General features: G+C 35.8%; 1 protein-coding gene across 1 annotated transcript in view; it reads left to right on the top strand.

Annotated features, from left to right (window-relative positions):
* The window catches only part of LRP12 (LDL receptor related protein 12), a 101686-nt gene that overhangs the window by 29169 nt on the left and 59164 nt on the right, over positions 1-13353 (top strand). Inside the window, 1 exon segment of the mRNA XM_067537377.1 lies at positions 9058-9114. Within this exon segment, the coding sequence (XP_067393478.1) occupies positions 9058-9114 (57 nt within the window).

Below are 13353 nucleotides of genomic sequence, written 5' to 3'. Positions count from 1 at the left end.
GAGTGGGGAAGCCAGGAATTGTTTAATTAGCCAGTCCCAGACATGTTTTTGTAAGAACCCAGTGGCACACTGAACTAAGTCCCTGCTGAAACCTGCCCTTTTCCTGCAGTTCTACTCATACTACATAAGTGACTTACATAGGTCACCTCAAATGAGTGCCATTAAAACTTTATACTACACCATTGTGTATTTTGTATATACCACAGAAGACCTATTTTAGGAGTTGTTGTAAAGATATTAAAAAAGTACTGGAACTGCCTCTTATCTCTCTGTTTGTAATGTCTTGGTTATTAGCAGTGACAATATACAGGATACAGAAAGAGCCTTAAAAACCTATGATTTACTCAAAATAACTGTTCTATAACTAAAAGTCACAGTTTAAAACTTGATACTGTACTTGGGGACTTTCCAGGGTTACAAGCAAGTGCTGGTCCCATTAGTGAACTGAGAATCTCCCTTTCTCAGTGGCTTAAAATCCCTGCTTCTATCCCTTCAGGTCTTAATATTAATGATATTTATGTATTAAGATTAATCCTGTACCAGTAGCATGCTTATCTGTTCTTGCTGGGTCTGTGGCAGGAGGAGACATTTCCTGGGTGTGTTGAAAATTGTTTAAATTAAAGGCAGCTTTTTATAGTTGGTCAGGGGTTTCGGATGTTGAAATAAATCCCAGTAGAGAAGATTCATGCACAGTGTTCAGAACAAGCACTCACCGATCAGAATCGAGCTTTTAAATCATAATTTTTGCAATTTATCACATGGATATGGCCCAGAGATGTGGAGGAATATATAATGAGAGAGAGAGACTATTAAAGAATGGGAGGCTTCAAAATTAAGTTCACAAAAGTCAAAGAACACCAAAGGTAATTGTGAATTGCAAAGCTTTTTTTATATATAATATAAAATATGAGTTTGTGCGTTTCTCTGTTTGCTACTTTTGACTGTTTTTGCTTGATGCTGATTTAGATATAATTCTGGGATGTCAAGTCTGGTTTTGCTAGAGCACTTCCTGGAAGTGTATTGTGAGCTCTCACACCTTAGCTGAAGGGAAGAGGAATTGAATCTGTCACAAGAATGCCCTTTCTTCAAAATGCTCATTTGTCAATGAAATTAAATAGATGCTAAAACAAAGTTTTATTTGCTCTAACTAAGCATCCTTTCCTCTCAGTTGTTCAGCTTTCAGTCCCTTGACTCTTGTGATGTCCTATCACTCACTGGTGGTTCAATCACTGTGATGTCTTCAGGCAAGGAAGGACCTGAATTTCTAATAAAAAAATGTTTAGGCATGAGAAATAAAGAAGGACAGAACAGAATTAATTTAATGAATCATTATCTTATTTCTGCTGAACTCCATCACACTAAGGTTGGATAGTTGGTAGTGAACAAGACTGTTTATCCTGTAGATTTAAACCTCATTTTGCAGTTACTACATCGTTAATTTCTCTAAGCAAATGCATTTACTCTGACTGTACATTGGTGTAATGGAGAGCAGATTTAGGCCTTCAGTATTCAGGGTTGATGATGGTCTGTGCCCTTCCCTCATTCAGTGTGCAGATAGAACAGTGTGCTATCAACAAAACCAATGTTTGTCCTCACCTTGAAGTATAATATTGATTGATGATTTCTTACACACTGATTAAGACAGTGTTCCGGATTTTAGTCTGCTATAGGATGCCCTGTAACTTTGCCATGCATATATGCAGTTTGACTGTTGAGATATCATTTTAAAAAAACATACCCCGCTTTATTTTAATTTAGCACATGTTTGGAAGTAAGGTATTTTTTTTCCAACCATTACTATTCTTCTAAATGAAAGTGAATTTCTGCCAGCAAGCACATGCTTAATTTAAGGTCTATCTCCTATGTCAAATTCACTTTCTATCCCCTTTGCTTAGGAGTTATAGTTGTTTAAATAAAGGTTGTAAGCATTTGTTATAATGGCAAAAAATGTTAGGAAGAATATTTTGTTTGCTCCATCGACATAAATGGTTGACCTTAAAATAACAAAAGAACACATGTGCAAAAAATAATGAATTTTTAAAATTTAGATTTTTAGACCTAATTTTTTCAGCATTCAGTCTGGTTAAATTTTGTGTTTTGGCTTTAGCATAGATAAGATTTTTCTGATAACAAATGAGTGAATTTGTACTTGCATTGTGACTGAGCAGACCTGCAAAAGGGATGGCCACACATTTCTTGTCAAATTAATCATTGTCAGGTTACAAAGATGGACAGGCATTGGAAAACAGCTGAAGGAAACCAACCAGAGTGGCTCTTAAAGTGTATTCTGTTGAAAATTATAGCAAGTTGAAGTGCACACAGTGTGGTAAAGCATATTTGGAAATATCTGTAGAAGATTTGTTTGTTTGGACACCTTAACTGAGTTCAGCTGAAGTGCTTCCATCCAATCCGGTGCTGTGGCATAATGTTAGCACATTACAGTTTAGCTTTTGTTAAATTAGCTATCATTATCACTTTTTATAGCAATTCTGCCATGGCAGGTCTTCAGTTTATAAACCTTTATTTTAGGTTTCATAATCTGGCTATTAAAAATAATGGCCCAGACTTAATCTTGACATGGAAGGCTTCAGCTGGTAAGAAAACATGTCTGCGAAAATTTTGTAGGAGGGGAGTAATTACTGGTCTGACTGCAAAAACATAACACAGTTAAATCTTCATATTTTTGCACTTGGATAAAGACCTCCTTTATTTCAGATGAATTCCCCTTTAAAACAGGCTTTGCATTTCTTCAGTCCCAGTGTGTATGCATGCAATTTCCCTTAATTACTGCAATAACAAATTAATTAAATGAAAAGTTTTCCCAGACAGTGCACATATATATTATGAATGTTTAGTTTGTGTGCACTGAACAATATTCAACACTTTAAAATAAGATTAAATAAATGTAATATCATAATGTCCAGTCTGTCTGAGTACAATAATAGGCGTTTACAATTAAGGTGACTTTTGCAATTTCACTCTTCAGGACTGAGGCACAATTGGTTGTTTTTATTCTTAAAATTCCAAACTGCAACTGTTGATAGCCCCACATAGATAAGGGTAGAAATACTGGTCTATGCAAAACTAACTTCTGATAGAAAATGAAGGCACAATTAATCAAAATAATTGTATGCAATTAGTCTTCAAGATGCTTTTTTTAAATATCCTTGTTCACCTTGTTCATCAGAAATTTTTCTTGTTCTTTATTCTGGACTGAACTGTGCCTACATCAGAGCACTTCAGATAATATATAGCTTCCTGTACTTTTACTAGTGCCATGGCAATTCTTTCTTCCCAGAAAAGTGTGTGTCCATTCTGTTTGGACAACTGATTAATTCGTGTGAAAATTGGAGGAGCAGACCATTTGAGCACTACAAGATTTAGAGTTTAATATTTTGTAAGAGTCACTATTGGCTAATCATTTGAGCCAGACATTCCCCTCCCCCCTCCCCTCTCCACACAGCCACATTCACTATCCAGTTGGACAGGATGTTCGTCAGAACTAAGAATTGTGAAGGTAAAAGCTCAGGTCTAATTGTCAGCATCCAAAGTGACCTCAGAATGCCTTTCATCTCTGCATTCTGTACATGTGTGTACCAGTGCAGTAGAACCTCAGAGTTACAAACACCTTGGGAATGGAGGTTGTTCATAACTCTGAACAAAATGTTTTGGTTGTTCTTTCAAAAGCTTACAACTGAACATTGACTTAATAAAGTTTCAAAGCTGTATTATGCAGGGAAAAAATGCTGCTTTTAACCCCCTTAATTTAAATGAAACAAGCACGGAAACTGTTTCCTTACCCAGTCAAATCTTTTTTTTAAACTTCCCCTTTATTTTTCTCGGTCATTTATATTTAACACAGTACTTACTGTATTTGGTGTTTATTGTGTCTTCTGCTGCCTTATTGCGTACTTCTGGTTCCAAATGAGGTGTGTGGTTGACTGGTCAGTTTGTAACTCTGGTGTTCTTAACTCTGAGGTTCTACTATACTTGCATTTATATCCTTCTATCAAAGGATTTTGAGGTGCTTTTCAAGCATTAACAAATTAAACATCCAGCATCATTAACTTTCCACAGACTGTTGGTTTTATATCTGCAGTCTGGTGAGTGGAGCATTTTATTTACTGTGACACCTCCCGACTTTACCCCTACCTCTTGTCCTGACCACTTTTCCTACTTGTTTCCATGCTTTTTGGAATTGGATAAGAAAAATATCCTGAGTAGTAACTACTTCCTATTCTACACTGCTTGAGCCATGGCCTTTTTCCATGCACTTTTCCCTTCCAATACTTGAGGGTGGGGAGCATATATGCCTATGGTTCTTTGACCAGACTATTATGAAGGGACAACTGCATGGTTTTTTTTTTGTTTTTTTTTCTGGGTATGTCTACCCTGCCAGCTCCGTGGGGGATCAGTGCAGCGGGATTGATTGAGCGGACTGTGAAGACCCACTCAATCAATCCCGGAAGTGCTCTCCGATTGATGCGATTGATCCACGTCCCCCCCGCCCACACACACACACACACACCCGCAAAAAAGAGGAAGGTTGCGTCAACTGGAGGGCATTTCCGTAGTGAAGTGAAGACGCCGCAGTATGGCATTGTAAATAAGTCAACGGGAGATACACAAGCTACAGTATATAGCTTGCGTATCTTCCATCAACTACTGGCGACAATGAAGACCAGGCCTCTGTCTGCTGGTAGGAAGAGTTTTATATATATATTTTTTTCTTTTTCTCTCTCTCTCTCTCTGAACGAAGATGCTAAGTGACATGGAGAACCATATTCAAAAGAAAGAAATCACCATTCGGGGGGGGTTCAAAGTAGCAGGAAATTAATCTTAATTGGTCAGCCAAAATTGATGACTTGTATAAGTGTTCACAATTGTGTTTTTGAGCCTTGGAAAATACTTTGAAGTAGTTGTTCTAAGATAGAATGTCTCCTAGTGGAGATTGTCCTAGTGCAGGCTTTACTGTGTAGCACTAACTCATTTAACAATGACTAACTGGCAATTTTCATCGCAGCTGATGAATCATTATATTTGTTGAGGAATCAGTGTAATAGACATTGATTCATTTTTTTAATTCTTGAAGTGAAAATCTTACTTAGAAATGGATTCCAAACTTAAGTTTATCCATTATTACTACAAAGGATTTTAATTTGAACTTAGAAATTTTTTCAATGCATGTTTGTTCTGGCTTGAGATTTTTAAATAAGTTTCAGCTGCTGTACTTCAACCACATGTTTGGCCAAGGCTTATTTTAGTTTTATGTTTCCTCTTAAACAGCTGCTTTATATTGGTTTTAATGGAATTACAAAGGTCTGGCCCATGTGTCAAATGTATTCTCAACCATGTACACCAGAGATACCATATATTCCTGGTCTGTGATCCAGTCAGTTCTTTCAGTTTTAGTGAGCTCCTCAAACAATATTATAAGATGTGAATTTTCTTGAAAACAAGCTCTTTATGGCATGTAAGGTAAACTAGTATAAAAGATACAGTGGTGCATCAGAAAGAAACACTATTAATCAAAAATCTAAAATATCCAACTCTCATATAATGGATTCAGGCAAATTTTACCTCAAGATTTGTTTAATCTAAAACACATATATTTTTAGATAGTACCTCTTTTAATTAATATTTTGGTAGGTTTAAAATGAGGTGAGCTTAGAGTGTGGTTTTTTTAAACTGAAAAGTAGTAAATATTAAACGTGAGAAATGTCATTGACCAAATAAATGCCTTTTTGCTCAAATTCCATTGTAATGGATGTCTAGAATTTCAGGAATTCAAAAAGACATTTAATATTCCAATTCTTAGTGAAAATTACCATTTTATCATCAAATATCTTGATTTTTCCAGTGGATTAACTTTATGGCAGAGCCATTCTGACATCATAGTTAAAGTCAAATAATTAAATCTTTTCAGCAGAGTTCCTTAAGCCTTTGCCAGTAGCAAAGCTTAAATGGCATCTGGTGTAAGTGTTTACACATTTTTACTGAAAGTTCCTAATAAAAAGGAAGTATCTAGTACCCTGGTCAGGTCCATAAGATTTGCATTTTTTATGATGCAAAGGGGGTTATGACCAGGAAAATAATAGCAAAATAACTACCTTTAGTGTCCGTTACCCAGAACCATTGGATAACTATATTTTTCCTTCATTTCCAAATAACAGCCCGCTTGTGATGTTGTTTTGAGGATGGCTTGTTAGATAAATGTGATCTCTGTTAATATCAGATGTTAAACTGGTGGGCTGAAGCACTCATTTAGAGTGGAAGGTGTTTAGAAAGGTGGTCCTCTTTCGGAAATTAATTTTAGTTTACATTGTTTTCCCTTGATCTATCGTCATTACTTCTGACTTATGTCCTGTTATGTGACAATTCCTATCCATCCTATCCTATCTTGGTGTGTACAGCTATTTTAAGGGGTATATATTTACATTCTGTTTGCTTCTAACAGTCTAAACAAGCTATAAATAGTTTTCTTAATCTTAAATCATTCCCTCCAACCTCTTTATAATTCTGTGGCTGCTGTTCTCTAACTTCCTCCAGCTTTTTTCAGTGTCTTTTGGTATTGTGTCCAGAATAAATGCCACATTCTAGATCAAGTTTCATCAGAACTATTACCTTCTTAGTCTGTCATGTGTATATGAAGCCCAAAATTACCTTGTTTTTTTTTTTTCTTTCTCAATCTCATTGGAAAAGCAAGCTCATTTATTGTCTAGATCTTCTGGATATTGCTGGTTCTTAAGTCTCTCCTGTCCACTGAATGTCATTTTTGGATTATTTTTCTCTCAGATGTATTGGCTTGTTACAGTCTGGATAAATACTTTTTTGTTTTTCCTTCCGTATTTCTTTCTTTTCCTCTGTTCCCACTGCTCACTTTGCCTCCAAATTAATAACATTTACAAATTAAATGTAACATGCTTGCTACCTCTTCTTAAAATCGCTAATGAAAATGTTGAATAATCCCTGCTGCAATTCACCAGATAAAGGCTCTGTAACTTAAAACAAAATGTTTTATTATTTAATATTAGTGCTTTTCTTATTCTTGTACTTCTTAAACCAGTGGAAGAAACAGGACAGAGTTGGTTTGTGCTCTTTTGGGGCCACCATACTGCCAGTGTCACAAATAATATAATTTTACATCATGAGTTCTGCCTATAGCACACGCTCAGAATAGCCAGCTGTTATTAAAAACTTGAAAACAAAACAGAGGAACAAAAGTTTCTTATAATGTGAATATCTAGACTTCCCTCTGTGTAAAATGGAGGCAGCTTTAAATGTGATATATTATATAAGGCTATATTTTAAACTACTTTGTGTAGTTTGGTCAATAAAGTATTAATTTGAGGTTTAATATTTGGGTATGGGTTACAGGTATTCCTTTCAATTTTGGAAATCCTGTTTGTTTAATTGGACCCAAACCATTTATCATTAATTAAGCTGTTTGAAATTTTGCAAATTATTTTTTTATTGGAATGTGGTGTGTGTTTTTTGTTTTTTGTTTTGTTTTTGGTTTTTTTAAATAAAGGGGGAACTCAATTAGATATACCTTTTGGGTTTGCTACAGTGTTCCTTGAAAGTTTTCATCACAAATGTTATCAAACCCAATATCAAAATAATTGAAATTTCAATAACTTTTTCAATAAAATTCACAAACTTTAGGAAAAATGGATCCTTTTCAAATACTGAGAAATGGAAACAACTTGGACATTTTTATGTATTTATTTATTCCCTACCACCTCTGGTCATTAATAATATTTTTGTTATATGATTAAGATGTGTACAGTTTTCTAGGAAAGTGAGTGAAAGAATAGTCTTGCTCCGCCTTTGGTTCTTTGCTATCACACAGGAAACATTTTTGTAACTACTCAACACAGTAGTTGAGCATTGTGAGGTGTGTTCTTGGTGATATGCTTTCTAATTTGCGTATTAGTATGTGTTTCTCAAGATTCTTTGTCCTCGTACTTTGTCCTGTCACTTTCTACATTTTAGATTTCCATTAGAAGAAACCTCCTGCTGCATGCCCCCAACATGGGTTCTGAATTAAGAACTCAGCCCGATCTATTTGGGGTTGAGTCCTGTTTGTGGCTGTTTTGGTCTTACTGGTCTGGTTCAAGCTAAAGGTTCCTTTATCTCATCAGTGCACACCATTCATGAAAACAGCTGTCTTCTGCAGCTCCATAAACTGGTTGCTGCATATGGTTGTGTTTAGATGGCTCCAAAAGCAGTTCTAAAAGTTTAAAAAAAAAAATTGCAGGGAAAAGGAAGAGAGAGTGAAATTGATGTAGTGTGGGGAGATGGGGAGAAGTGCACAAAGAAACAGAGGAATAGAAATGGAAAAAAAAATGCACAGAAATTAACAAAAAAACCCCACCAAACTCCATCAGAAAAATGTTAATTTAAATTTGTAACATAGCGTAGCCGTGGTCAGCAATAAAAATATCCTTTTTGCTTGACCCTCAATTTTTAACTTAATACACTTTTCCATGCAGTCTTTCCATGGCACATTTAATTTGCAATGCATATTGGTTGCTAGTCAGTGGTTAGATCGAAATTTATCTCCTTAGATAGATGAGCAAGCAGCATTCATTAGCAGAGTTATCTCTCATGGATGTCTTTGTTTGCATAGCAATTGCTTTCCTTTTTGTATCTCTGTTTAAAAAAAATGGTTCATTAAAGCTATCTTCCATGAAAAAATAGAATGATTGAAATAAAATAAAAATGTTATAGGAAATCCAAATTCTTTTTTTTAAATGTATTGGAAGTTTTTCAAAACCCAGTAATCTACCAGGTTCTCCCTGCCTAATTTTCCAGTTTATTCAACCACTCTGTACAGACTGATAAAAATGCTTTGTTTTCCTCATAATTGTACAATAGTTCTGTTTTTCTAGTCTCCCTCAAAGGTATTGTGGTAGAAGAGGCCTAGGATCTCAAATATTGAATATTAATCAAAGTAGCTCAGTTTTGTTCTTTCTCTTTTCTATAGAAGGGTATCTGAAGAATTTTTACAAATTTTATCTTGGAAATTAGTTTATTCATTATGTTTAATTTTAGGAAATGGTGCTCTTGCAGAACATTCTGAAAATGTGCATATTTCAGGAGTGTCAACTGGTAAGTCATTTTTTGTAATGTTTAAATTTCATGCATGACTTAAATGGTAAATATTGAAAGCCACCTGGTATCTTAAGAAGAGATATTTGGCTATAAAATTATTACTGCCTTTTGCAGCATGTAATAAGGAATGAAGCAACTGGAACATGGAAAAATTCTCATAAGATAAAATTGATACCTGCATGCTCATGAACAGATTATGCTTTTCTAAGTGGACTGCTTAATTATTTTTCCATACAAACATTGAACTAAGAGAAAAGTTGGTTTAAGTTGAATTGATGTTTTCTTTCCACAGAAAAGTTTTGTGAAATGAAATTTATTGAAATGTAATTTTGGACACTGTTTCTATCAAAGAAAAATAAATCCAGAAGTTAAACAATTTGCTTGATTAGATTGACACAGTACCTGAAACTGCTATTCACTTGAGTGCACAGTTTCTTTAATAAAAAAATAAATAAAAAATTTGGAGCTCATGAAATTGAGGAACTGATAGATGCTGGTATAATACGGGCATAGCATGGGCAAGCAGTGCTAAAAGGTTGCTGCACTCCTTTGCCAATATACTATTATCACAATCCTGCCTGCAGCCTTCTGTTACTGTAGCTCATGGGCCTTTTCTGAGTAACTACCATTTATGCTGAATTGTTTGTTTGTGATGTGGACAAATGTCCACAAAGGACTAGGTGACATCAAAATAATCTTCATTTGTAACTTCAGTCTCCAGAACAAAAAAGGCTAGTAAATGAAAATGCTGTCAGGTGGGCTGAGAGCAGAGTTTTGCATGGCTAATACATATATTTGATATTTGTACCTAGAGAATTGAGCCACTGGTAAACATACAGATTAGATACCACCCAGGTAAGGACCAGTAGTGCAAAATGGCTGTTCGGGGTGCAGTATTTACCTTGCATCCATCTTTTCACTGTACTACACTGTTTCCATTACAGTGCCTTCTAGGTACCTATCCCACACTTTCTGGCACATCTGCTTGAAGCAGTGGCTTATGGGAGACTTCAAAAAGCATTCTCAGAGCCTAGTGGACTTGAGGGTGAAGAGATCTAGCTCCTATAATCTCATGGGGAAACTTCCATTAGTTCCTGGGAACCAATAGTTCCAAATAGTCTTCTCAGAGTGGAGGCCGGGATGTAAACTCAGCTCTTACTTTTGCTCAGCAAAAGAGGCCAACAAAACTTGAAAACCCCATCCTTGGTATTTTTTATTGCAATATAGTGTCATGTGAATTAAACTTCTCATTTTATATGCAGATAAACTTTTCTTTAGGTAAGTTGACAGTCTCCATTATATTTATTGCTTATTTTCTTTTCTTTCCATTGCTTGTCAGGTGAAGACTTGTCAGTTTCAAATTACAGTAGACCTTTACTATCCTAGTGTGGCATCATCATCCTCATTTCATCAAAGTTGGTGTGCAAAGTAGTAAAGTGCCATGCATATTTATGGCATTATATTAATAATGAATAGCACAGATGCTAACAGCTCTTGTGTATAGTCATTGTTGAAGATAGGGTGAATCCAGCCTCACAAAGAATGTGAAATGTCTCCACAAAACTTTTTGTTAACTTCCTGGATTTCTTCTCCTGGACATTATCCCTTTTTTCTCCTTGTGACAGCCTGCATCGTGTGTCACAATCCAGGGGGAGAAAGCATCTGCTGCTACTCCTTTTCTTGTGTGGATGGGTAGAAAGTGGTGGAGTCTTGGGTCAGTCAGTCCCTTAGCAATCTGACCAGCACAGCTGAGTCAATGCAGAGGGTGATCTGAGCTATGGTAGGAAGAAGCATGACACAACTGTCGCCATGGTGTTAGGGTAGACTTTAAGGGTATATCCACACTGCAATTGAAAACCCTCGGCTGACCTGTGCCAGTTGACTTGGGCTCGGGCTAAGGGGCCGTCTAATTGCTGTGTAGGCTTGGCCTGGAGCCCAGGCTATAGGACCCTGTGAGGTGGAGGGTTCCCGGATCTCAGACTGCATCCTGAGCCTGACCAACTACACTTCAATTAGACAGCCCCTAAGCAGTGAGCTGAGTCAGCTGGCATGGGCAAACCACGGGTGTCTAATTGCAGCATAGACATACCCTATGGGGCCACCAGCCCCTCAGGAGTAAGATAGCAATATGGTTCTTAATTTTTGTAAATGTCAGTTTTTCCAAATATCTACAATTCCCAGATGGAAATGATAAGTAGTCTAACTTACCTATTTCCTTCACTCTCCTAAATGTTCATCATGAAGTTTTTTCACTACAGAATTTTTGTAATTACCTTGCCATGGGCATGCTTTTTCTGCATATTTATCTCGGATTGTTTTGCAATATAATGTAATGATTGCAGTTAAAAGACAAGGGGCGAGCGGGTGAGTTAAAATAATAAGGTCTGGTGAGAAGAATACCGCCAACTGATCTGTCTATACCTTGTTTTTGAATGTGTCCATTCTGCAGATACTTGTAGGATGCACTTAAATCACTAAGGATAAGGACATACTACCTGCCATACTACCAGCACCTGCCTTTCAAACAATTATGATTGTATTTTCAAAACTCTCCCCCTCATCCCCCAATGTATCATTCCTCACTGAGGACTACATACACCAATGAGTCAAAACAAAGTAATTTTATCAGGATATCTTAAAAAGACAGAACAACTTCCTTAAAGCCAGAAAACTTGTTTAAAAACACTTGACTGATGGCTGAAGACTTTTGCCCTTTAATCTTTTCAAATTCAATTTTAAACTTGATGTTTAAAAAAAAAAAAAAAAAAGCATGAAACTTTTTCAGAAGGTTGTAATTGAAGAGGGGTTTAGTATGAAATGGCTGTCTTGACTGGTCTGCAGATTTCTTATGCTGCTACTCTAAAACTACATTACTAAGCTATGCTTTAATATCACAAAATACCATGATCCCTGGTATTTTTGTATGTAACAGGTTATGTATGTCAGACTAGCACTTGCTCCTTAATATAAATGAGCACGGCTTTTTCAGCATAGCAGTAAAAGACAGAATCATATTGTCTGTGTTCATGTTTGAGCAGTTTTTTGTGTATATGCAGACGTTATTGTAACCAAGTGTTTCAGAAATATCCGGGTGGGAGAGAGAAGTGCCAGTTTGGAATTCAAGGGGGCATTTCTTGGCAAATAACACCTAAAGTACTAACTGAAAAAGATTGGGGAATATTTTTTTCTGTATTTCAACTTGTTCATATGCTGTATTTGAAAATATATGTTGTACAATATTGTTAATATTGCTATCTCTTTCCCTGAGTGATGACTCAGTTCACCCATTGTGTGTATGAGTCGTTCACATGGCAACATGTGAGAGAAATATATCTTTTAAAAGGCAAATGTGAATATAGCAGCACAAAAATAGGCAAGAGGTAGATGTAGTCCCTATTTTTTTTTAATTGTACAGATTGCAAGCTGATAATGGTGACTCTACAGTCCCATCTTCATTGTGAAATAGAATTTATTGAATCTGTTTTATAAAACCCAAAAATAATTTCAACTTGTACAGTTTTACCACCGCTCTATATTGGTGGTTTTTAAAACAAGGTGTGTGTTTGTTTTTTGAAAATTGCTCTTAAGGCACATTGAAATCATTTTTAAGATTATTTATAAACATTGTTTGAGAACATTGTCAGTTTTGCAGTGCAGATGGTGGTTAGTGTTTTAGCTGTCTCCTGCAGCATTTCAGCTGAAGTTTTTTCAACTTCATCCTTCAGGCTGGTAAATATTTTCCTAAAGATGTTTTTCTGGCTCCTTTTCCTCTTAGTAATCCTATCAAGTCTGAGTCAACAATTTTAGATAGTTACCAAAAAAAAAAAAGGGGGAGTGGGGAGGCGAACTGCTCCCTATTTTTTACTTGAACTTTATCACAATCTTGGTCCCTTGTTCTGTTTTTGTTTTAAAACACTTAAACTCCTTCACATCTCTTACTGAGCAGTATCCTTGGCCTTACCTAGTCTGTTATAGTACAGACATATCATAGATTTATAGCTTATTCTTTTATCTTTTTAACTAAACTTCTTCTATTATTATAAAGATAGATCATGGATTTATCGCCTTCTTTAATGAAGTCTGTTTTCCCTGAAATGTTGCTCATTGTTACATCAGGTAACTTCTTACTTCTCTAGTTCATGCTTGGTAAGTCTAGCTTTCTGTTTCTTTACTATTTTGATATTGATTCTTGCAAAATTAATGTCTCATGATGTTTCCAGGAACTCTTTCTTTCCT

Source organism: Emydura macquarii, unplaced genomic scaffold, assembly GCF_026122565.2.
Source record: "Emydura macquarii macquarii isolate MOO-44397 ecotype Brisbane River unplaced genomic scaffold, CSIRO-AGI_Emac_v2 contig_383, whole genome shotgun sequence".
NCBI lineage: Eukaryota > Metazoa > Chordata > Testudines > Chelidae > Emydura > Emydura macquarii.
This window is presented reverse-complemented; position numbering and strand designations above follow the sequence as displayed.